This window comes from Hemitrygon akajei, chromosome 20, assembly GCF_048418815.1.
Source record: "Hemitrygon akajei chromosome 20, sHemAka1.3, whole genome shotgun sequence".
NCBI classification, from domain to species: domain Eukaryota; kingdom Metazoa; phylum Chordata; class Chondrichthyes; order Myliobatiformes; family Dasyatidae; genus Hemitrygon; species Hemitrygon akajei.
In genome coordinates, this window is record NC_133143.1 from 26,862,007 (window position 1) to 26,884,647 (window position 22,641).

General features: G+C 41.5%; 1 protein-coding gene across 1 annotated transcript; it reads right to left on the reverse strand.

The window, feature by feature from the left end:
- Nucleotides 1-557: 557 nt before the first annotated feature.
- Nucleotides 558-19,089, reverse strand: tdp2b (tyrosyl-DNA phosphodiesterase 2b). Its single transcript, XM_073024029.1, has 7 exons — nt 18,824-19,089; nt 14,362-14,456; nt 12,657-12,818; nt 8,698-8,789; nt 5,123-5,241; nt 3,333-3,503; nt 558-1,529 (listed from the first exon to the last, which is right to left on the reverse strand). Exons 1-7 carry the CDS (start codon nt 19,031-19,033, stop codon nt 1,251-1,253), a joined length of 1,128 nt encoding a protein of 375 aa, XP_072880130.1. The 5' UTR covers nt 19,034-19,089; the 3' UTR covers nt 558-1,250.
- Between the last annotated feature and the right edge of the window lie 3,552 nt (nt 19,090-22,641).

Sequence of the window (22,641 nt, forward strand, 5' to 3'; positions counted from 1 at the left end):
AGTTCAACCAGGCGGCTATGACCTTCAGGACTCATACCATATTGACCACTAATGGTGCTACCAAGCCACTCTTAGAAAAGTACATTTAAGTCTTCACCAGGGACTGACTCATCAGCTGAAGGTGCTGGTGATAATCAGTTCTCTAATCCATATTTTTCCAGTTGATTTCTTAAGGTATTCACAGGGCTTTGAAGCAATATTGGAGAGTACCAGGGCCGCTCCTATCTTACTTAGTTGGCATCTCAGGGAGCCTGTCCTGCTACTCTATGATGCTAACTGAAAAGACATCATGGAAGCACACAGCATAGATACAGGTCCTTCAGCTCAAATCATTCATGCTGACTGTGTTGCTAAGTGACCTAGTCCCATCTGCTTATGTTTGGCCAATATCCCTCTAAACCTCTCCAAGCCATGTACTAATCTGGATAGCTTTTAAATGTTTTAAATGTGTGTACACACTGATGTCTTCCCAGTCGTTGCAGGGGACTTCAACCAGGCCAGCTTGGGGGAGTCTCTGACAGCACTACCACCAACATGGGATATTTTTCCACAAAGAGTTTATTTTGCAGGAGGTTAAATATTATCTTTATTTGCAACATTAAAATCTCGGGATAAATCAGATATGCAACTAAAAGAAAAAAAGTAAGATTTCCAATTATGCAGAAAGATGAGACAAAAGAGGCTTCCCCTTTTCCATAAACTTATAAAATTAAGATGATATTCTATGGAGGAATTAAACCAAAGGTATTTTTGCACAAATGGAGAACAATTACACATAAAATCATTTCAAAGGCCTCCAATACAACTACTGTACACTGACATAAACGGTGAGGTAGTCAATTAGCAGTCATTCTAGAAAAGTTATTTTATAAACAAATTGGAGTGAATGCCCTCTGCTCTCCATAAAAAGAAATGAGCTAAGGAATGGAAAATATTATCACTGCAAGCTGTTGGCTTTAGAATTAAGTTCTTCCAAGCAGTTACAAGTTCTGCTCCGATATATAATTTAGCCCAATACCCCTTATACCAGTAATGTGTTCAATACAATTTTCTTCAACAAGTATTCCTCTAGTTCTGCAGAAGGATGACTACAAACTCAAGGGTTTAAGTGGCATTGCAAGTTTAAATACAATTTAGTTAATGGAACACATCTTTAATTCAAAAAGAACTTTGATAATATTAATTACAGAAATCATAAAACTTAACCTTTGAGGCATAATTGCTGAATGATGTAAACACCTCAGTTGGTCTCACAGTATGACATCAAAGTCACAAAAGAGTCCCCAGTGATCACTACAAAACCGTCCACATTCCAATTTGTCTTGACCCACAAGGTACATTTCCTTCGGGACAATCTGACCTTCGCTGGAAGCCCTGAAAAACACGCGGTCAAAGCGGAGCCTACAAGCATAAGACGCCTTCAAATTATTATTAGCCGTAGTATCCCAGGTGTATCGGCAATGTTCGGGTTTGTTTAAGAATTCCCAGACATCTGAGATTTTAGCTGGCAGTCCTCCTAATCTTTTCACCTGCATAAGAAAAAAACACAGAAGACAAGTCACACTTGACTTACTGTGTGTCTACATCAGGTTCCTAGATCATATCCCTGCCACCCGAAGTTCATGATCTTACATCAATCCATCAATACCTAATACCAGGTGGAAGACTTTCAGCAGGAAGGGACATAACACAAGGCAGTTCCCCTTATCTGCTCCACACTGGAAAATGTTCAACTACAAAATACTTCCAGTCCAAAATTAATAATATGCTGTCACAAATGGCAAATTAAGTAAGAAACCAACTAATAAGATAATAAGAATCTATGGAACATGCCAAGGTAAATATTAAGGTTGTGCCCAAAACAGTTCAGAAGAATCTTTACAGATATTTTCCTTGGTTCCATAAAACCAAAGAATCTTAAGAAAGGTATTATAACCATAGTTGCACGTAACAATGAAAATATTTTTGATAGAAGCCTAGAAGTATGTATATAGCTTTGTCTGCTATTAAAGCCTGTCAGAGCCTTATCAATATATTGTACAAGGCCTGCTTGTTGTCAAGCCAGCAAAACTGGTTAGTGTAACATGGTCGGGTGAGCATGAATGCAGAGGGACCAGTGGGATCAATGCCAGTCTGTGTATAAATGAACAGTTACAACAGACAATGTAGTTGCTCATGTGACATTTTCTCCCCACACTGAATCATGTTCAGGTGGCAGCAAAGCTTTGGTGTGTTAGATTGTGAGTCAGTCACCCGAGGACACCCGGCCTCTGACCTGCCTTTGTAGCCATATTATTTTTCTGTAGCACGCCACCTCCATGGTAACTCCTACTAGGATGCTGGAAAAATCATGGATCAGATAATAAAACAAGAAAATAAACTTCCATAGAATTCTAAAACTGAGACTATAACACCAGTGATCTTCCTTCTTCCAAACACAAGGCGCCGCTTAACTGTGAATTCTTCACCAAACTGTTAATGATTACTGATCTAATATTGTTCCATTAGCAAAGGTTCATTTAAAAGGGTCAGTACTTATAAAACTGGGCAGATACAACATTGTGCTGTTCCATATGTAGTAAAAGAGGCAGCCAAAGCAATAATCTGTATATTTGTTAATATTATGTAAATTTCTCACTGATAACAAAAAACCTGTAGTATATTCTAAATGGTTAAAAGTTAAATGCCTTAACTGGACATACCTTTATTTCACTCATAGACTGTGGACAGAGCTACCAGGGTCTGTGTTTGTCACCTAACTCTAATCATCCTATGCCTGCCATATAGTAAAGACATTTCAACAGTTTTGATGGACAGAAAATTAAAGGGTTTAAACATAGCAATGTTGAAGGAACACACGCAAAATGCTGAAGGGACTGAGCAAGTTAGGCAGCATCTATGGACAGGGATAAACAGTCAACGTTTTAGGCTGAGATTCTTCATCAGGACTCCTGCCTTGAGGAACCAGGGCTTAACTTGTAGTCTGTGGCATTTCCATCTCTCTTAATGGCAATGATCACAGGATCACAGGTGAACCAATGAAACAAGGAAGATATTCCTTGGATAGTGAAGTAAACGGGTTGTTTGACAGGGAAAATAAAATAAAATTTAAGATACATTACCATAAGGAAGAACAGATGGAAAGTGTGTTGAAGGACTATCCATGTGCGTGGCAAAATTAATTGTCTTCCATTCCACTGCACTTCTTCACCAGAACACATATGAAGCCACAGCAAGTGATAACATGCAAATTTCTAAACTCAAGCTAATTCAATCCATATCTCTGCAAGCTAGACGAAACTGTTCAAATGTACCTTCTGTCACATGCTCACCTCACTATCTCTCAGATTGGTATCCCCTCCAAATATTACAGTGGCATGCTCTGGTATTTCGTTCATTTTCTTGAGCACAGTCTTCAGCTGTTTAATCCGCTCCTTAGAATGTTCCTTGGTGCTCTCCAGGTGGGAAGTCATCAAGCAGAGCTCATGCCCAGCAAGGTTCACCTGCAACACAGGGTGTGTGGTGACAGAACAACATTATTTGTTTCATAGCAACACACATAAAATGCTGGTAGAACGCATCATTTCATACATCATTTCTCAATTGCTCCATGCAATTGAATGCTCAGTGCTAACTAAAATGTATAATTTATTTCTTTCACTTGACAAGCAGCATTTAAAAATGAAAAAATAGATCCCAATGTTCTGCCTTGCTTGGAAATCAATTTAATAAACTCACTTTCTCTTGAAGAAATAACAGCAAAAGGTTCATTATTTTAAACTTTCTGCAGTTGCAAGGTATGGGAACAGGTTGTAAGTATCCATATCTTTTAAATAATATTAAAACATTATTTTTTATTGGATAAGCTAGTGCAAGAAAACCAATTACAAAAATCTAATTTTGTCCTTCCTCCATCGAATTTTAATAGTGACATTATATCCTAGTGAGCAGTACAACAAAGTGCACAACAGTCAGTAATAAATATATTCATTTAGACCATAAGATATAGGTCAGAATTAGGCCATTTGGCCCATCAAGTCTGCTCTGCCATTTCATCATAGCTAATACATTTTGCCTCTCAGTCCCAATCTCCTAGCTTCTCCTCTTCTCCCTTCAGGACCTGACCAATCAAGAATCTATCAACCTCTGCCTTAAATATATGTAAGTCCTTGGGCTCCACTGCCAGCTATTGCAAAGAATTCCACAGATTCACCACTATTTGGCTAAAGAAATTCCTCCTCATCTCCATTCTAAAAGGACGCCCCTCTATTCTGAGGCTGTGTCCTCTAGTCCTAGACTCTCTCACCATAGGAAACATCCTCTTCACATCCACCCTATCAAGGCCTTTCACCATTCGCTCAGTTTCAATGAGGTGACCCCTCATTCTTCTGAATTCCAGTGATTACAGGCCCAGAGCCATAAAAAATACTCTTTATACAAGCTGTTCAATCCTGGAATTATTTTCATAAACCTCCTTTGTCAGCACATCACTTCTAAGATAAGGGGCCCGAAACTGCTCACAATACGCCAAGTGAATCCTCAGACTTCCCATATCATGTCTCGTTCTCTTCTGTTAGAGAATAGTTTTAAGATAAAATTAAGCATGTAAAATTAATTTCAATTACTAACATTTCTGCCATCTATCAACTCCTTAAATGAAAAGGAGTTCTGTTCAGGAATTCTGATGTCAATGTAAGAAGTTCTTCTTAAATGTCATGTGGTAGTTATTTTAACGACTTTATTTAAAAGGTTCCTACTTTCACAGGCAGGTGAAGGGCTACATTTGCCGTGCCATAATCTGAACCAAGAATGCACAAAGGACGTGAGGATTTAGATATTCACTAAAAAACAATTCACCCTTTCATTGAAGACATAGGTATCCAAACATCAGAAGAAAATGGATTTAACAGTGCAAAGAAATCCCAATAAACATTTCCAATTTGCAAGTACTCAGCAGAGTAACTAAACACATTAAACTCATGCAAGAATAACTTACACAACTTTTGCTATACAAAGATGAAAAGAAACTTTTTAAAACAATGTTAACTGTTTCCTTTCAGCATAACTTAACACTTTGCTTTGGAAATGAATTCCTTTTTGTACTACACCAAGTTCTACCTACCTGGACAACAAGGAGGTTTCTCATCATGGAGGTGGTTGGGAAATCTATAATTTCTTGTTTCAATAATTTCACTCGAGATTTCTTCAGCATAATAGTTGTGTAGTAACCATCATTGTTCGCTTAAAAAAAAGTACAGCTTAGGTTGATGTATTAACTCCTTCCTACCCTCTTCCCCCACCCCACCTTCAGTCTAAAGTCAATTTGGCAGCTTAAATTGGTAATGCACTCAAAGGTGCTACACCAAAAAAAAACTAACTGGCTTGGATATTGAGCCACATAAATATTTTACAGTTAAGGTGGCATTTTAAGAAATGCCTAATAAAAAGGATGCACAAAAGACGCGTTAGGGAAACAATTGTAGAATTTAGAGCCAAGGAATAGATAGCTGGTAGAGGCAACCAAAACGAAGTTAACATGGCTTCAGGTGCACTCTGCATTGTGCACAGGCAAGGAGTATGCTTGCTAATGGCCTGATCTACGCAGGTTTGATTGCACAAAGTAGCAGTCCGAGTAAAACGCAGGAGATCAACCCAGATACGTGTGAAGTGGTTCATTTCGGTAGGTCAAATTTGAAGACAGAATATAATATTAATGGTAAGACTCTTGGCAGTGTGGAGGTTCAGCGAGATCTTGCGGTCCATGTCCATAGGACACTCCAAGCTGCTGTACAGGTTGACAGTGTTGTTAAGAAGGCATATGGTGTGTTGGGGTAATGTTACAGCCATATAAGACCTTAGTTAGACCCCACTTGGAGTACTGTGTTCAGTTCTGGTCACCTCATTAGAAGAGGGATGTGGATACTATAGGAAGAGTGCAGAGGAGATTTACAAGGATTTACTGGATTGGAGAGCATGCCTTAAGTCGAGGGAACTTGGCCTTTTCTCCTTGGAACAACAGAGGACAAGAGGTAACCTGACAGAGGTGTATAAGCTGATGAGAGGTTTTTTCCCAGAGTTGAAATGGCTAACACAAGGGGGGCATAGTTTTAAGGTGCTTGGAAGTAGGTACAAGGGGGACGTCAGAGTTAAGTTTTTCACACAGAGAGTAGTGGGAGTGTGAAATGCACTGCCAGCGAAGGTGGTAGAAGCGGATAGGGTCTTTTAAGAGACTCTTAGATAGGTACATGGAGCTTAGAAAAATGTGGAATTATTTGGTAGGTAAATTCTAGGCAGTTTCTAGAATAGGTTACATGGTCAGCACAACATTGTGGGCCAAAGGGCCTGTAACGTGTTGTAGATTTATACGTTTCTTTGTTTTCTGTGAGATACACGAGAACAGCCTTTATCTTAATGAGAATTTAGCTTCCACTTAGTGACCACGTATCCTGCCAGGAATACATGGGGATGAATAAAGTATCTATCTATCTATCTATCTATCTATAGTTTATGTAAAGAATGAATCCTGGTAGACGTATCCAGTCATGTGATCATTGTCTGGTACAGGGAATTCAAAAATCTTTGTACTTGTTTCCTAATGCATCACTATCTAACTAATAACCAGAATTTGTGGATAATCACATTTCTCAAAGATTAATGAAATATATTGAGCAAAATTATCACCGTGCCTATCAAACTGAAAACATACCAATAAAACTAGTAAACAGTTATTTACTCAGGTGGGGCAAAATGCAGTTCCAAATATCATTTACTAGAAGCACATGAAATGGAGAGAAGAATGAGGTTGTACTTGTAATGCAATGTACCTTTAAGGCCAATATGTAGCATTTTGAACACTATTTTCCTGCTAAATTGCCACATGAACAGTGACTTATACTTAGATAAGAGCTCAGTATGTGCGGTTGGGAGACTGTAGGTCTGACACAGTGGTCAGCAGCACAGGAGCGCCACAGGGAACCGTACTCTCTCCGGTCCTGTTCACCCTGTACACATCTGACTTCCAATATAACTCGGAGTCCTGCCATGTGCAGAAGTTCGCTGATGACACGGCCATAGTGGGGTGTGTCAGGAATGGACAGGAGGAGGAGTATAGGAAACTGATACAGGACTTTGTGATATGGTGCAACTCAAACTACCTGCGTCTCAATGTCACCAAGACCAAGGAGATGGTGGTGGACTTTAGGAGATCTAGGCCTCATATGGAGCCAGTGATCATTAATGGAGAATGTGTGGAGCAGGTTAAGACCTACAAGTATCTGGGAGTACAGTTGGACGAGAAGCTAGACTGGACTGCCAACACAGATGCCTTGTGCAGGAAGGCACAGAGTCGACTGTACTTCCTTAGAAGGTTGGCGTCATTCAATGTCTGCAGTGAGATGCTGAAGATGTTCTATAGGTCAGTTGTTGAGAGCGCCCTCTTCTTTGTGGTGGCGTGTTGGGGAGGAAGCATTAAGAAGAAGGACGCCTCACGTCTTAATAAGCTGATAAGGAAGGCGGGCTCTGTCGTGGGCAAAGTACTGGAGAGTTTAACATCGGTAGCTGAGCGAAGGGCGCTGAGTAGGCTACGGTCAATTATGGAAAACCCTGAACATCCTCTACATAGCACCATCCAGAGACAGAGAAGCAGTTTCAGCGACAGGTTACTGTCGATGCAATGCTCCTCAGACAGGATGAAGAGGTCAATACTCCCCAATGCCATTAGGCTTTACAATTCAACTGCCAGGACTTAAGAACTTTTTTTAAAGCTATTATTAATGCTTTTTGAGTTAGTGATTTAGATGCATATCATATTATTACTGAGTTAAGTATTGTATGTAATGAGTTTTTGCTACAACAAGTGTATGGGACATTGGAAAAAATGTTGAATTTCCCCATGGGGATGAATAAAGTATCTATCTATCTATCATCTATCTATCTTTAACATTGTAAAATAATCCCAGGAATTTCAAAGTACAGTAACATCATCAGGCAGAAAGTGCAACTGAGCCACATAAGAAAATATCAGGACAGGTGATACTATATTTGATCAAAGAAGTAGGTTTGATGCTCTGAGAGAGGGGTAAAGAGTCCAAAATATTTAGGAAGGTGAATCCTAGGGCTGAAGACATATGCAGCTGAAAACACTGTCAACAGTGACTGAAATTTGGAACCTTTAAGTGTTTAGTCAGCAAAGGGAGAAAAACTCCAAGCAAACCAAACTAACAAATAAACTCTTCTTGGGCTTCCAGCCAGTTACAGGTAATCGATTTTGACCGACGTTTCGATGACAAACTTTCTCATCTTCATCACGGATGATGCCTGGACATGTCTATTCCAATGGTATTTATACCCTGTTGTCCGACCCACCTGATTGGTTAGTCCTCATCCAATTAGCATTCCACTTTACCACTGAGGAATAACCAATCAGGAGGAATGGAAGACAGGGGTATAAACACCTCCGGACCAGATATACCCAGGCATCAACCCTGATGAAGATGGTGGAGACTGTCATCGAACTTCAGTTAAAATCTGTACCTGGCTGGAAGCCCCAGAAGCATTTATTCATCATTTATGCCGGGAAAGCACTAGATCCTTAAACCAAGCTAAATATGTGTTTTTTTTTTAAATTAAACCATATTTTCTCATAAACAATATTCACATCATCAAGGTTCTGGTTCTAGCTCAGGGCTTATCTCATACCTGGAATTAGAATATAGTTCACTGCTCTCTTCTTTAAATAATTATAATAGGGCTCAATTACTTCCTGAAGAAACACAATGTCAGGGTTATACCTTCAAAACAAAAGATTGGTACCGGTATTAGTTTACTTATTATTGTCACATGTATTGTGATACAGTGCTAAACTTATCTTGCATACTATTCAGACACATTAAGTCATTACACAGTGCATTGAAACAGAACAAGGTAAAACAATAATAATGCAGAGCAGGTAAACAATAAAGTGCAACATCATAATGAGGTAGGTTGTGCGGTCAAGATCCCATCTTATTGTACTAACAAAGCACCTAATAGTTTCACTACAATGGGACAGAAGCTGTCTTTGAACCTGGTGTACGTGCTTTCAGGCTTTTGTATCTTCTGCCTGAATCAAGAAGGGAGAAGAGAGAACGTCGAGGTGAATAGTGTCATTGATTATGGCAGCTGCTTTACTGAGACAGTGAGAAGTAGGGACCTATATAGAAGAATAGAGGGGAGGCTGGTTTCCATGATGCGCTGAACTGTGTCCATAACTCTCTGTAGTCTCACACAGTCAGGGGCAGAGCAGTTACCATACCAAGCCCTGATACATCTGGATAGGATGCTTCCTGTGGTGCATCAATAAAAAACTCTGGAACAGAGGGGAAGAAAGTCTAGATAACCAACGTAGAAAAAGATAGAAGAGAGTAAATACTGCTGTGGTAACACCAGGACACGGGAGCCAGGTTGAACTGAGATTGAAGACGAGAGTATCAAGGTCGATATCTGAACCGTGTGCATCAACATCTTGCATTGCTCATTTTTAATCTGGTAAAATAAGTCCCAAGGCACTTCACAGGGGTGTTATCAAACACAATTTGGGTATATTATGATTAGCTTTGTTGAAGTGGTGGTTTTTCAGGGGCATTTTAAAGAATGAGAAAGAAGTTGAGGACACTGATATTATAGAGAGAAAGTCCTGAAACTTTGGATCGAGGAGGCACTTTCAATTGTGCAAAGTAGCACACTGACAAAGACATCTACAAAAGCATGATTAAAAGATCGATGTGGGAAAGAGGGATTGCATGCAAAATTTAATTCCAGATGCAATTCACGAGAAAATGAAGCAGCCGGTGTCTGCATGCAACAAGACTATACAACAGTCAACATACTGATCCATACTTGAAAGTGCAAGGCAATAACCAATCTCAAGCAAGAACTGCCAATGACATTCCCATTACCATGTGCCCCATCACCAGTATCCTGAGGTCAGAACCAGCTACATAAATATTATGGCTGCAGTAGCAAGTCAGTACAAAGACAAGTCCATGGCCTCTTCAACTGCCACGATGAGGCCACACACAGGTTGGAGGAGTAACGCCTTATACTTCGACTGGGTAGCCTCCAACCCAAAGGCATGCACATCGATTTCTCAAACTTCGGTAACTGCCCACCCCCTCACCATTCCCATTCCCCTCTGTCACCTCATCTCCTTACCTGCCCATCACCTCCCTTTGGTGCTCCTCCCCTTTCCCTTTTTTCCACAGTCTTCTATCCTCTCCTATCAGATTCCTCCTTCTCCAGCCTTTTAACTATTTCACCTATCAGCTTCCCAGCTCATTACTTCACCAATCCTGTTTTCACCTACCATCTACCACCTTGTACCTCCCCTCCTGCCACTTTCCTGATCTGTTACGTACCAACAACAACAGATATGAAAATTGAGTCGGGTTTTTATAAATAAACAACGAAATTTATTAACCTCTACTCAAAACATAGAACAGTAAACAAATGACTAACTTAAACGGAAATTAACAGTGTTATGCGTCTATAGCTATCAAACAGCCGAACTTAGAGACAATTCTTAACAGATCTTACTCAAGCAGTCTTAAAGTGGTAGTTTAAGAAGTCATACAGTAAGTGAGAGGAGAGACTGCCCAAACCAGCGATGAAGCGATTCTTGGAGAAAAGACAAAACTGTTGACACAGGTCCCAGCCAAGAAATGCCTTTTCCAAAGAGATCAGGAAGAATAAGATTTCTCAAAGTAACTGACTTTTAGCCGGAGGTGGTCAACACACACCCGGGACCATGCAGGGGTTAACCAAAAGTGTGTGCCACAATTCTCATCAATCACTTTGAGACACACAGAACGCCGTTGATTTCTACCCAATTCTTTGGGTTCGTACGAAGTTGGCAATTCACTCTCTCTCTCCTTCTACGATTATATAACCACCAACTGTGACTCCCCAACAAAACAACTACGCAACAAACTATGGTCTCCCCTTTTATACCAGCTGGATCATGCCATCACGTGACATCATATTACCCCACTATCATGAGAGAATTACATTGTACCAATATCACGAGACAATTACTTCATGCTCACGAGAACCTCACGAGACAGGTAATAGATCTAACTTCTGATCTTTTTTTCCCAGTCCTGATGATGCTGAAAGGTCTCAGCCTAAAACGTCGACTGTTTACTCTTTTCCATTGATGCTGCTTGGCCTGCTGAGCTCCTCCAGCATTTTGTGTGTGGAGCAAGTCAGTAGCTGGGTGTCCTGAGATAAGATTCTTACCTCCTGACTCAGCTCCCACAGTATTGTACCTTCCAGGGCAAAACAGCCCACCTGACTGCACCCCGTCTACCACTATAAACATTAGCACCTTCCAACAAAGAGTACTTAATTGCAATGTATATCATCTACAAAGTGCATTCAACGCAGTTAGTCACAGATGCATCACTGTAAACTTCTTGCCAACTCACATAACCCTCTGTTCCTTATCATTGGTAGATATAAATCTAGAGACTCCCTGCAACATCATGGAGGGATCTTAACCAGATAGACTGCAATGATTCACCACTACATTCTCAATAACAATAACTACTTATCTTCCAGTGACTGGCCAGTGGGGTGGAGGTATGTCTCTACCGAAGGAGGTGTAAGGCTGTCCCTCCCTCTGCTCGCCTGCAGCTCACCCTTGGGCAAGGTGTAGCACCTGCTTAACCTCCCTGATCAGCTTCTCGTGAAGCCATGGGAGCAGGTGATGGATGGTTGTATGAGCAGCTGATGCAAATTTTCAAGTCCTAGATATGCGACCACTGACGCCAGGCAGACAATCTCTGAAAAGTATTATGATGGCTGGGGTCACCCGTCTTGTAAAGTCAATGCCCAGAAGGCAGCAATGGCAAACCACTTCTGAAGAAAAACTTGCCAGATACAATCATCGTTATGGAAAGGTCATGATCACCCACGTCATACAACATGCACAATGAATGAACGAACGATATCTGCATCCCATACAATTAAGAAAAACAAAATGAAGGAATACTGTCAGAGTGCAAGGACAGAATGGGCCTTTTCCATTAAGATGGGGATGAATAACACTGGAACAAGAGTCCTATCTGAAGATTAATTGGGGATGTAGAAAATCTTTGGAGATGTAAAAGGGAGGGTGAGCAGACTTATGCAACAACTCAAGGATTAAACAGAAAAAGGTTAGAGTAAAGTTTAGATGCACAGTTCTGCTAAAGAAGTTTAAAAGGTAAATAATTTAGGTTTACAAAGCAATAAATACTAGAAAAATTTAAAGAAGGTTATAGGTAAGAAAACAGAAGTTTGCCACCATAGATTATTATGTAAGGTGTTACTTTCACACAGACAGGGATATGCTGTGTAATTCAAGACCTGTGTCAGTTTTCTGAGCAAAAAACATTCCTGAGCCACCTACAAAACAGACCAAAATCTTCTTGATACTGAAACCAAATTAGTCATTAAACCAAAGATATACAAACTATTAGCTAATAACAACTGAAAGCCTGACAAGAGATAAGGGTCTCCATTTCCTGACCTGAAAGAGTCATAAATCTATACACTTTTATAAGGCCATCTATATAAATAACAAGTTATTTAAGGAGTTAACTGTGGATTGACAACAATAATGAAACAATTGTACTCACAGCGCCAGGCAACAGCAAATACCACGTGCTCTTTCCGATAGGTTTGCTAAATCAAGTCCATCGATGTTCCAGGTTAACAGTGAAACGGTACTTTCATCCACATGTGACTCTGTGCCATCCCCCTTACTCGTCTGCACACTGTTATCATCTGTTAAGTCAATGCTGTATTTAAAGAAAGTTAATATGGATGAGTCTGGTTACATAAGAGTGCTTAAAATTGCACATCTGAATATCTTGTCATTTCATGGAATATTGCTCATTGTAAGACATTCATAAACTGCTGGAGAATTTACTGAGAATATTATGGAAATTTAGATCCAAATAAGACACAACTCCAGCAACTAGCAAAAGGAGCTTCTACCTTTCAAAAGATTGATGGTGTTCATATTGATCTCCACAGCCTCTAGTTTTTGCTCTAATTAATGACAACACAGGAGGTATATAATTAGCATTTTAGTAATTTTTTTTTACAAGGTGAAGAATTTCCAATAAAATGCTGAACTATGCCTGCCTTACAACTTCCAAACTTGTAATATTAGCACATATAGCTCTGAGACTCAGTAAGATTGCCCACCTCAGGAAATAGAGTAAGGTTATCACTCCGGTAGTGGCTGGACATGCAATCATTTCTGCATGGTGAGCATCATGACTGAATACCATTTTGCCATAATCCTTACCCAATATATCATTCATAACATTACAACTTTATTTAAGCAAACTTAAAGTTTAGACTGCAGTCTTTATTTTAATCCTCACATTACTACTAAATACCTCAGCTACGAGATCTTCCTCTTCTCCAACAGGTGAGTTGCAAACTGCTGCTTTTAAAAGTAATTTTGCTAACATCTAGTAATGTCTTCACAAGAATTTACACAATACCTTTTCCATTAATTACTTAACTAATAATTCATTCTCTTAGATTTGTCCTTAGTAAGCAATAATGTGCTATGTAACAACCCTAATTTTGGGGTTAAGCCACTGTGAATATAGTTAACATCTAAATACACATACATATATTGATACATTAATATGAACTAAAGACATTCAGCTGCATAACTCTCTGAAAGAAAAAAATCACAATCTAAACACTCAGCTATGCTTCCTAAATAGCTTAAACATGCAGTGTTTATATAATTCTGATGAGAGAGCTCATCTGACCCATAGTGTTTAGAATGTCCAAACTAACCAATGTATATTTAAACTGCTGCAGATTCTTAAATATTTCCAAAAGTTGTTATATAACTTGCTAAAGGTTTTTTTACAACCCTTTAAACTACTTTTCAAAATAAGTGATCATCATTATAAATCAGTGGTCCCCAACCAAGATAATATTGCTTCATACCGCCAAATCACATCGTTTACTCGCGGCCCGGTGGTTGGGGACCACTGTTATAAGTAACTGAACAGACCACAGTCTAGCTTCATTCTCCAGCACTGCAAGTCCAACAAATGAAAACACCATCTGTGCAAAGGTAGAAGCTCAAGGTTCTTCCAACTACAAAGCAATTAAGAAATCAATGATTTTCTGGAGTACAAAAAAATGTTCTTCATATCAATGAGACACTCAAACGTGACTTATGAATTTTAAAATTAATATCCATTTCTCTGCACCGTGAGCTTTGTATTTCCTCTTTGAATAAGTTACACTACATTTAACAAAAGACTGATCATGTTAATAGTTAAGAACTGTAAGGTGTGTGCAAACCTTTGGAGATCTGCTGCTTTTATTATCTGTGGGGCAGCTTCCATTGCAGAGCAAGATGGCTGAACAGCTGCTTCGAAATAGGAGTTGAGAGCTCTCTGTAACAAAAATCAGCACATCCATACAGAATGGATCATATTAAATACTGTTTAAATGTGAAAATGCTAGAAGCTGCAAATAGAAGCTCTGATTGTCAATCATCTCTCAATTGGTTTTGCTCCTTTCCCATTCCAGTGTTATTTGCTTAACATTGTTTGGACAACAGTCAATCAAATTTATGTCTCAGCAACAAGAGAATGATTACAGGCAAAAAAGTTTTAAGCAATGCAAAGTAAATCACTAGGTTTTTGAGTGGGATCTGAGAAAACAAAAGATATGAAATTGTTTGTTCCTTTCACTTCCCGTGCACTTGTGGCATTAGCTTCATCACACAAACAGTAACTATTCAGGAATGCACCAACTGAAAGAGTAATGAGGGAAGGGAATCATATCCAATGAGTGAATAAAAAGCAAACAGATGAGGATGGCTTTAAGGGTGATTATCTACAGCAGAACCTCAATGATGTTAAAACTGAAGAAGTGAGAAATTACCAGTGTTCCCAAAGCACTTCACATCAAATGAAAAATACAGTGGATTCCAGTTAATTGGGCTATTGGTTAATTCACGTAGCCACTTATTTGGGATAACTCTTAAAGAGCAAAAACTAATCAAGATGATAGCTAGGATTCCTTTCATTTATTTGAGGCAACTACAGTCAGCCCTCCTTATCCGCGAGGGATTGGTTCCGGGACCCTTCGCAGATACCAAAAGACGTGGATGCTCAAATCCCTTATTCAACCTGTCTCAATGCGGTGGACCTTAGGACCCAGCGGAATACCAGACCTTATTTAACCTGTCTCAGTGTGGTGGACATTAGGACCCGGCGGGGGAGCTCTGAATCTGCAGTGTTTCTGTTCACGAAAATAATCAGGATCACAATTGAAAATAAAGTGGAAATAATAAAGTGATTGGAAAGAGGTGAAATGCCATCAGTCATTGGAAAAGCGTTAGGCTACAGTCGGTTAACAATCGGAACAATTTTAAAGGATAATGTGAGAAAGGCTCTGCCCCGATGAAAGCTACAATTATTACTAGGCAACGCAGTGGTTTAATTATTGGGTTTTGGGGTTTTGGGTTTTTGATCCTCCACATCAACCAGGCATGGATGGAGAGCGCGCTAGGGAGTGATCTATCACTGGATCGAACTCGGGGACTTCCGTTCCCGAGCCTGGTGCTGAAACATACGTTCTTAAGTGTGTTATATGCATAGAAAGGTAAAATATATACTATACACTAAGACAAATGTTTGACTAACTGACTCTAAATAATACCGGATGTACCTGTTCCAACTTACTTAGTAAGAGAACTTCCAATATTTTTTCAATCCCAATCCACGATAACCTATACACATCCTCCCGTATACTTTAAATCATCTCTAGATTACTTATAATACCTAATACAATGTAAATGCTATGTGAATAATTGCTATACTGAGTTGTTTAGGGAATAATGACACGAAAAAGTCTGTACATGCTCGAACAACAAGTGCTGGAAGAGCACTTCCGGGTTTTCTCGATTCGCGGTTGGTTGAATTTGTGCATGCAGAACTCACGGATAAGGAGGGCCGACTGCATACCTCTTAATTGGGATAAGAGACCGTGGCCAAACAGTTTCTAACTAATGCCAGTCGTGTGGCCATTAGACACACCATTCTTCGAATGAACAGGTTTTAAACAGTGTCAGTTGTGTGTGTGTGTGTGTTCAAAAAGCAGTGATTTTTGTCTCTGATAGATTGTGAGAAATAAGCTGTAAGGCAATTCAGAACCTTTTTGTTCACTGTGGTTTCAAACATTCAGGCTTGGAGAAGCAGGGAATGAAAATGAAAGGACTTCAATACTTTAACAAGTTAGGAACAATGAAGAATTTGAAGGTATCAACAATCATTTTGAATGTTACAATGAAAATGAAGATTTGGAGGATGCAATTGTCAAAAGCAGTATATGAAGATAGTTCATTATCTGCACCAGGTGTCTGCACTGCTTTTGGCCATGATAAGGATGCTTGCAGTTTAGACAGAAATTACTTTTTTAGGGTTGACAGACTACAAACAAAAAAGTTTGGTCGCTAGTACAGAGAAATAGCAAATTAATCCAGAGAAATAAAAGTAAAGAAGGTCCCCTGGGGTTACACAGCATTACACTTCCGGGAACTGCTGGTAAGTCAAAAGTAAACAAAACCAACTGTGATAGGTAAGTGACAATCAGCTGGCCTCACTGACTCAGTGAGTGAGCAAGCAAATCTACTCTGCTCAGTTTAACCTAGCATCCAATGTTTGCAGCTTGAGAGAAATCAGGAGAGTATGCACAGGGAAATGCCCCGTTCCCACTCAGAAGATGCTTGTATCACTACAGCAGCCGTCAAATTTATCCCCATCCACCCTGCCAGTTTCCCAAATATCAGTTTGCATGAACAGTGCATCTATGGGTCAGGCATTCATAACCTGGGGAGTACACATACATGGACGTGTACTTCAAGCTGTGAACACTCATCAGGTCAGGCAGTTTCTGTGGAAAAGAAACAAAGGACGAAGAAGATGTCTTCCTTTTTTAAACAAAGGGGCTTCCCTTCTTCCACCATCAACTCTGCTCTCAAACACATCTCTCCCATTTCCCGCACATCTGCCCTCACCCCATCCGCCCATCACCCCACTCGGGATAGGGGAACACCTACTACCCCACCAGCCTCCGGATCCAACATATAATACTCCGTAACTTCCGCCACTCCAACGGGATCCCACTACCAAGCACATCTTTCCCTCTCCCCCTTTCTGCTTTCCGCTGGGATCGCTCCCTATGCGACTCCCTTGTCCACTCGTCCCCCCCATCCCTTCCCACCGATCTCCCTCCTGGCACTTATCCTTGTAAGCGGAACAGGTGCTACACCTGCCCTTATACTTCCTCCCTCACCACCATTCAGGGCCCCAGACAGTCCTTCCAGGTGAGGTGACACTTCACCTGTGAGTCGGCTGGTGTGGTATACTATGTCCGGTGCTCCCGGTGTGGCCTTTTATATATTGGTGAGACCCGACGCAGACTGAGAGACCGTTTCGCTGAACACCTAGGCTCTGTCCGCCAGAGAAAGCGGGATCTCCCAGTGGCCACACATTTTAATTCCACGTCCCATTCCCAGTCTGATATGTCTATCCATGGCCTCCTCTGTCAAGATGAAGCCACACTCAGGTTGGAGGAACAACACCTTATATACCGGCTGGGTAGCCTCCAACCTGATGGCATGAACATTGACTTCTCTAACTTCCGTTAATGCCCCTCCCCTTCTTACCCCATCCCTGATATATTTAGTTTTTTTTCTCTCTCTGCCCATCACTCTGCCTGTTCTCCATCTCCCTCTGGTGGTCCCCCCCCCCCTTCCTTTCTCCCTTGGCCTCCCGTCCCATAATCCTTTCCCTTCTCCAGCTCTGTATCACTTTCGCCAATCACCTTTCCAGCTCTCAGCTTCATCCCACCCCCTCCGGTCTTCTCCTACCATTTCGCATTTCTCCCTCCTCCCACTACTTTCAAATCTCTTACTATCTTTCCTTTCGGTTAGTCCTGACGAAGGGTCTCGGCCCGAAACATCGACAGCACTTCTCCCTATAGATGCTGCCTGGCCTGCTGCGTTCCACCAGCATTTTGTGTGTGTTGCTTAAAGTTACCATTCACATTGTTTTCCCCTCCACAGATGCTGGCCAACCTGCTGAACATTCACAGCATTTTTTGTTTTTGTCTCAAATTTCTAACACTAGAGGTGTATTTTGATCTTAATTTTGTGTATGTGAAGAGCTGTGATTTTCTGGGCAGACCTAGCAGTGGGAAGAGCGATTAGGCTGGGACTTTTGTTTTTCCAAAATAACAAGCACAAACACCATGCAAAAGGCCTCCTTCTTTGCTATAAATGTTCTGATTTATAACTACGATACTTTTTTCAGCAATTCACATTGAAGGAGGGAGAGATGGATAGATCAATAGCTAGATAATGAATTGCTGTGGTGGATGAAAGAAATTCCATGTCGTTCCAAGTAACCTTACAACCACTTGGGAGGAATCCTGAACAACAACGAACTAATGATATCAAACTAGCTCCATCTTAGCAGGATTGCCTGCGTCCTAATTACAAATATATCCCATGAATAAGGAAGAGAAAATCGATCCAAGGTCTGCAGGGTCTCAACCCGAAATGTTGACGATTCCTCTTGACCCAATAAATTCCGCCATGCAGAATGCGTTGCTCCAGATTTGCAATCTCTTGCTTCTCCACGGACAGAACGTTTTTTTAAGGTGGGGCCACCAATGTTTTATCCCCCTTCCCAGACACCAGCATTACGAGAGCACTGATTTTTACGGCTTCTACCAGGAATTCGGTACCTACTTCCAGCAGCCACTCATTTTCCGCTAGGTAGCTCTGAGCTACAGTCCCGTCCGTGCCGGTCACAACGGCGAACTCGGCGCAAACACCCTCACGGTAACGGCGCAACACCCCATCCTCATCCTCCTCCTCCCCGCCACCAGGCTGCGGGCTGTCCGCTGCTTGGCAGTCCGGGCCCAACAGCCTCGGCCTCTTGCACGGCGGCCCGCTCATGGCGGGAGAAGCCGCCCGGGAGCAGCGGTTTGCATCCGGCGCCGAGCTTCTAGCACCCCCAGCCGGCAGGCCCCGGCGTAGCACGGGCAATGAAGCGATACAGAACCTTTAGGGGCAGCGATGATAGATAGATAGATAGATAGATACTTTATTCATCCCCATGGGGAAATTCAACTTTTTTCCACTGTCCCATACACTTGTTGTAGCAAAACTAATTACATACAATACTTAACTCAGTAAAAAATATGATATGCATCTAAATCACTATCTCAAAAAGCATTAATAATAGCTTTTAAAAAGTTCTTAAGTCCTGGTGGTTGAATTGTAAAGCCTAATGGCATTGGGGAGTATTGACCTCTTCATCCTGTCTGAGGAGCATTGCATCGATAGTAACCTGTCGCTGAAACTGCTTCTCTGTCTCTGGATGGTGCTATGTAGAGGATGTTCAGAGTTTTCCATAATTGACCGTAGCCTACTCAGCGCCCTTCGCTCAGCTACCGATGTTAAACTCTCCAGTACTTTGCCCACGACAGAGCCCGCCTTCCTTACCAGCTTATTAAGACGCGAGGCGTCCCTCTTCTTAATGCTTCCTCCCCAACACGCCACCACAAAGAAGAGGGCGCTCTCCACAACTGACCTATAGAACATCTTCAGCATCTCACTACAGACATTGAATGACGCCAACCTTCTAAGGAAGTACAGTCGACTCTGTGCCTTCCTGCACAAGGCATCTGTGTTGGCAGTCCAGTCTAGCTTCTCGTCTAACTGTACTCCCAGATACTTGTAGGTCTTAACCTGCTCCACACATTCTCCATTAATGATCACTGGCTCCATATGAGGCCTAGATCTCCTAAAGTCCACCACCATCTCCTTGGTCTTGGTGATATTGAGACGCAGGTAGTTTGAGTTGCACCATATCACAAAGTCCTGTATCAGTTTCCTATACTCCTCCTCCTGTCCATTCCTGACACACCCCACGATGCAGCCTAACTCTGGGAATTTACCGTGTATCTGACCCCTGCCAGCCGTAAATGTAAATTCATGTCAATTCCCCCCCCCCCCCGTTAATAAGCAATAACTTATGTTAATTATTGTCAAATGGGTATAGAAACATAGAAAACCCACAAAGCTGTGCCGAACATGTCCCTACCTTAGAACTACCTAGGGTTACCCATAGCCTACTTTTCTAAGCTCCATGTAACCATCCAGGAGTCTCTGAAAAGACCCTACTATATCCGCCTCCACCACGACCGCCTGCAGCCCATTCCACGCACTCACCTCTCTCTGCATAAAAAAACTTACCCCTGACATCTCCTCTGTACCTACTCCTAAGCACCTTAAATCTATGGTCTCTTGTGCTAGCCATTTCAGCCCTGGGAAAAAGCCTCTGACTATCCACTGATCAATGCCTCTCATCATCTTGTACTCCTCTATCAGGTCACATCTCATCTTCCATCGCTCCAAGGAGAAAAGGCCGAGTTAAACCTTAATGCGCACATTTCACAACTACAAATTCACAACTACAACTACAAACTACAAATGGCCTTTTATATATTGGTGAGACCCGACGCAGACTGGGAGACCATTTCGCTGAACACCTACGCTCTGTCCGCCAGAGAAAGCAGGATCTCCCAGTGGCCACACATTTTAATTCCACGTCCCATTCCCATTCTGATATGTCTATCCATGGCCTCCTCTATTATCAAAGTGAATCCAAACTCAGGTTGGAGGAACAACACCTTATATACCGGCTGGGTAGCCTCCAACCTGATGGCATGAACATTGACTTCTCTAACTTCTGTTAATGCCCCTCCTCCCCTTCTTACCTCATCCCTGACATATTTAGTTGTTTGCCTGTTCTCCATCTCCCTCTGGTGCTCCCCCACCCCTTCCTTTCTCCTGAGGCCTCCCGTCCCATGATCCTTTCCCTTCTTCAGCTCTGTATCACTTTCGCCAATCACCTTTCCAGCTCTTAGCTTCATCCCACCCCCTCCGGTCTACTCCTATCATTTCGCATTTCCTCCTCCCCTCACTACTTTCAAATCTGTTACTATCTTTCCTTTCGGTTAGTCCTGACGAAGGGTCTCGGCCCAAAATGTCGACAGCACTTCTCCCTATAGATGCTGCCTGGCCTGCTGTGTTCCACCAGCATTTTGTGTGTGTTGTTGTTTGAATTTCCAGCATCTGCAGATTTCCTCGTGTTTGCCCTTTCAACATTTGACAGTTTTCAATGAGATTCCCCTTCATTCTTCTGCATTTCCAGTGAGTACAGGCCTAGAGTCATCAATTGCTGCTCATACAATAAGCCTTTCATTCCCAGAATCATTCTTATAAACCTCTTCTGAACACTCTCCAATGTCAGCACATCCTTTCTTAAATAAGGGGCCTGAAACTGCTCACAATACTCCAAATGAGGCTTCACCATTTCCTTATAAAGCCTCAGCATTACATCCTTGCTTTTAATTCTAGCCCACTTGAAATAAATGCTAACATTGCATTTGCTTTCCTCACCACTCACTTAATCTACAAATTAACCTTTAGGGAATCCTGCATGAGGACTCCCAAATTCCTTTGCACTTCACAATGTTGAATTTTCTACTCATTTAGAAAATAGTATATGCTTATATTCCTTCTACCAAAGTGCATGACCATAAACTTCCCAACACTGTATTCCATCTACCACTTCTTTGCCCATTCTCCTAATCTGTCTACATCCTTCTGCAGACTTCCTGCTTCTTTAACACCACTTGCCCCTCCACTTATCTTCATATCATCCACAAACTTGGCCACAAAGCTATCAATTTTATCATCCAAGTAGTTGACATACAACATAAAAAGAAGCAGGCCCAACACAGGATCCTATGGAACACCACTAGTCACCGGTAGTCAATCTGAAAAGGATCCCTCTATTCCCAGTCTTTGCCTCCTGTCAATCTGTAAATGCTCTATCGATACTAGTATCTTTACTTTCTTGTCACCAAACAATTGATACTAGAGCGTACAATCATCACAGTGATATTTGATTCTGCGCTTCGTGCTCCCTGAAGTACAAATCGAAGTAAATATAATAAAAATTTAAATTATAAATCATAGTTAGAAAATAGAAAAGGGAAAGTAAGGTAGTGCAAGTCAGGTCCGGATATTTGGAAGGTACGGCCCAGATCCAGGTCAGGATCCGTTCAGCAGTCTTATCACAGTTGGAAAGAAGCTGTTCCCAAATCTGGCCGTATGAATCTTCAAGCTCCTGAACCTTCTCCCGGAGGGAAGAGGGACAAAAAGTGTGTTGGCTGGGTGGGTCGTGTCCTTGATTATCCTGGCAGCACTGCTCCGACAGCGTGCGGTGTAAAGTGAGTCCAAGGATGGAAGATTGGTTTGTGTGATGTGCTGGGCTAGGTTCACGACCCTCTGCAGCTTCTTCCGGTCTTGGACAGGACAACTTCCATACCAGGTTGTGATGCACCCTAGAAGAATGCTTTTTACGGTGCACCTATAAAAATTAGTGAGGGTTTTAGGGGACAGGCCAAATTTCTTCAGCTTTCTCAGGAAGTAAGGGCGCTGGTGGGCCTTCTTGGCAGTGGACTCTGCTTGGTTAGACCAAGTCAGGTCAT

Excerpts from the sequence above, each read along its gene's own strand:
- tdp2b (XM_073024029.1), bottom strand. The coding sequence starts at position 19,033 with ATGAGCGGGCCGCCGTGCAAGAGGCCGAGGCTGTTGGGCCCGGACTGC. Across the intron at positions 5,242-8,697 it reads GAACTATATTCTAATTCCAG|CGAACAATGATGGTTACTAC; the intron begins GTATGAGATAAG and ends CTTTTTTTTAAG. Across the intron at positions 3,504-5,122 it reads GAAACCTCCTTGTTGTCCAG|GTGAACCTTGCTGGGCATGA; the intron begins GTAGGTAGAACT and ends CCTGTGTTGCAG.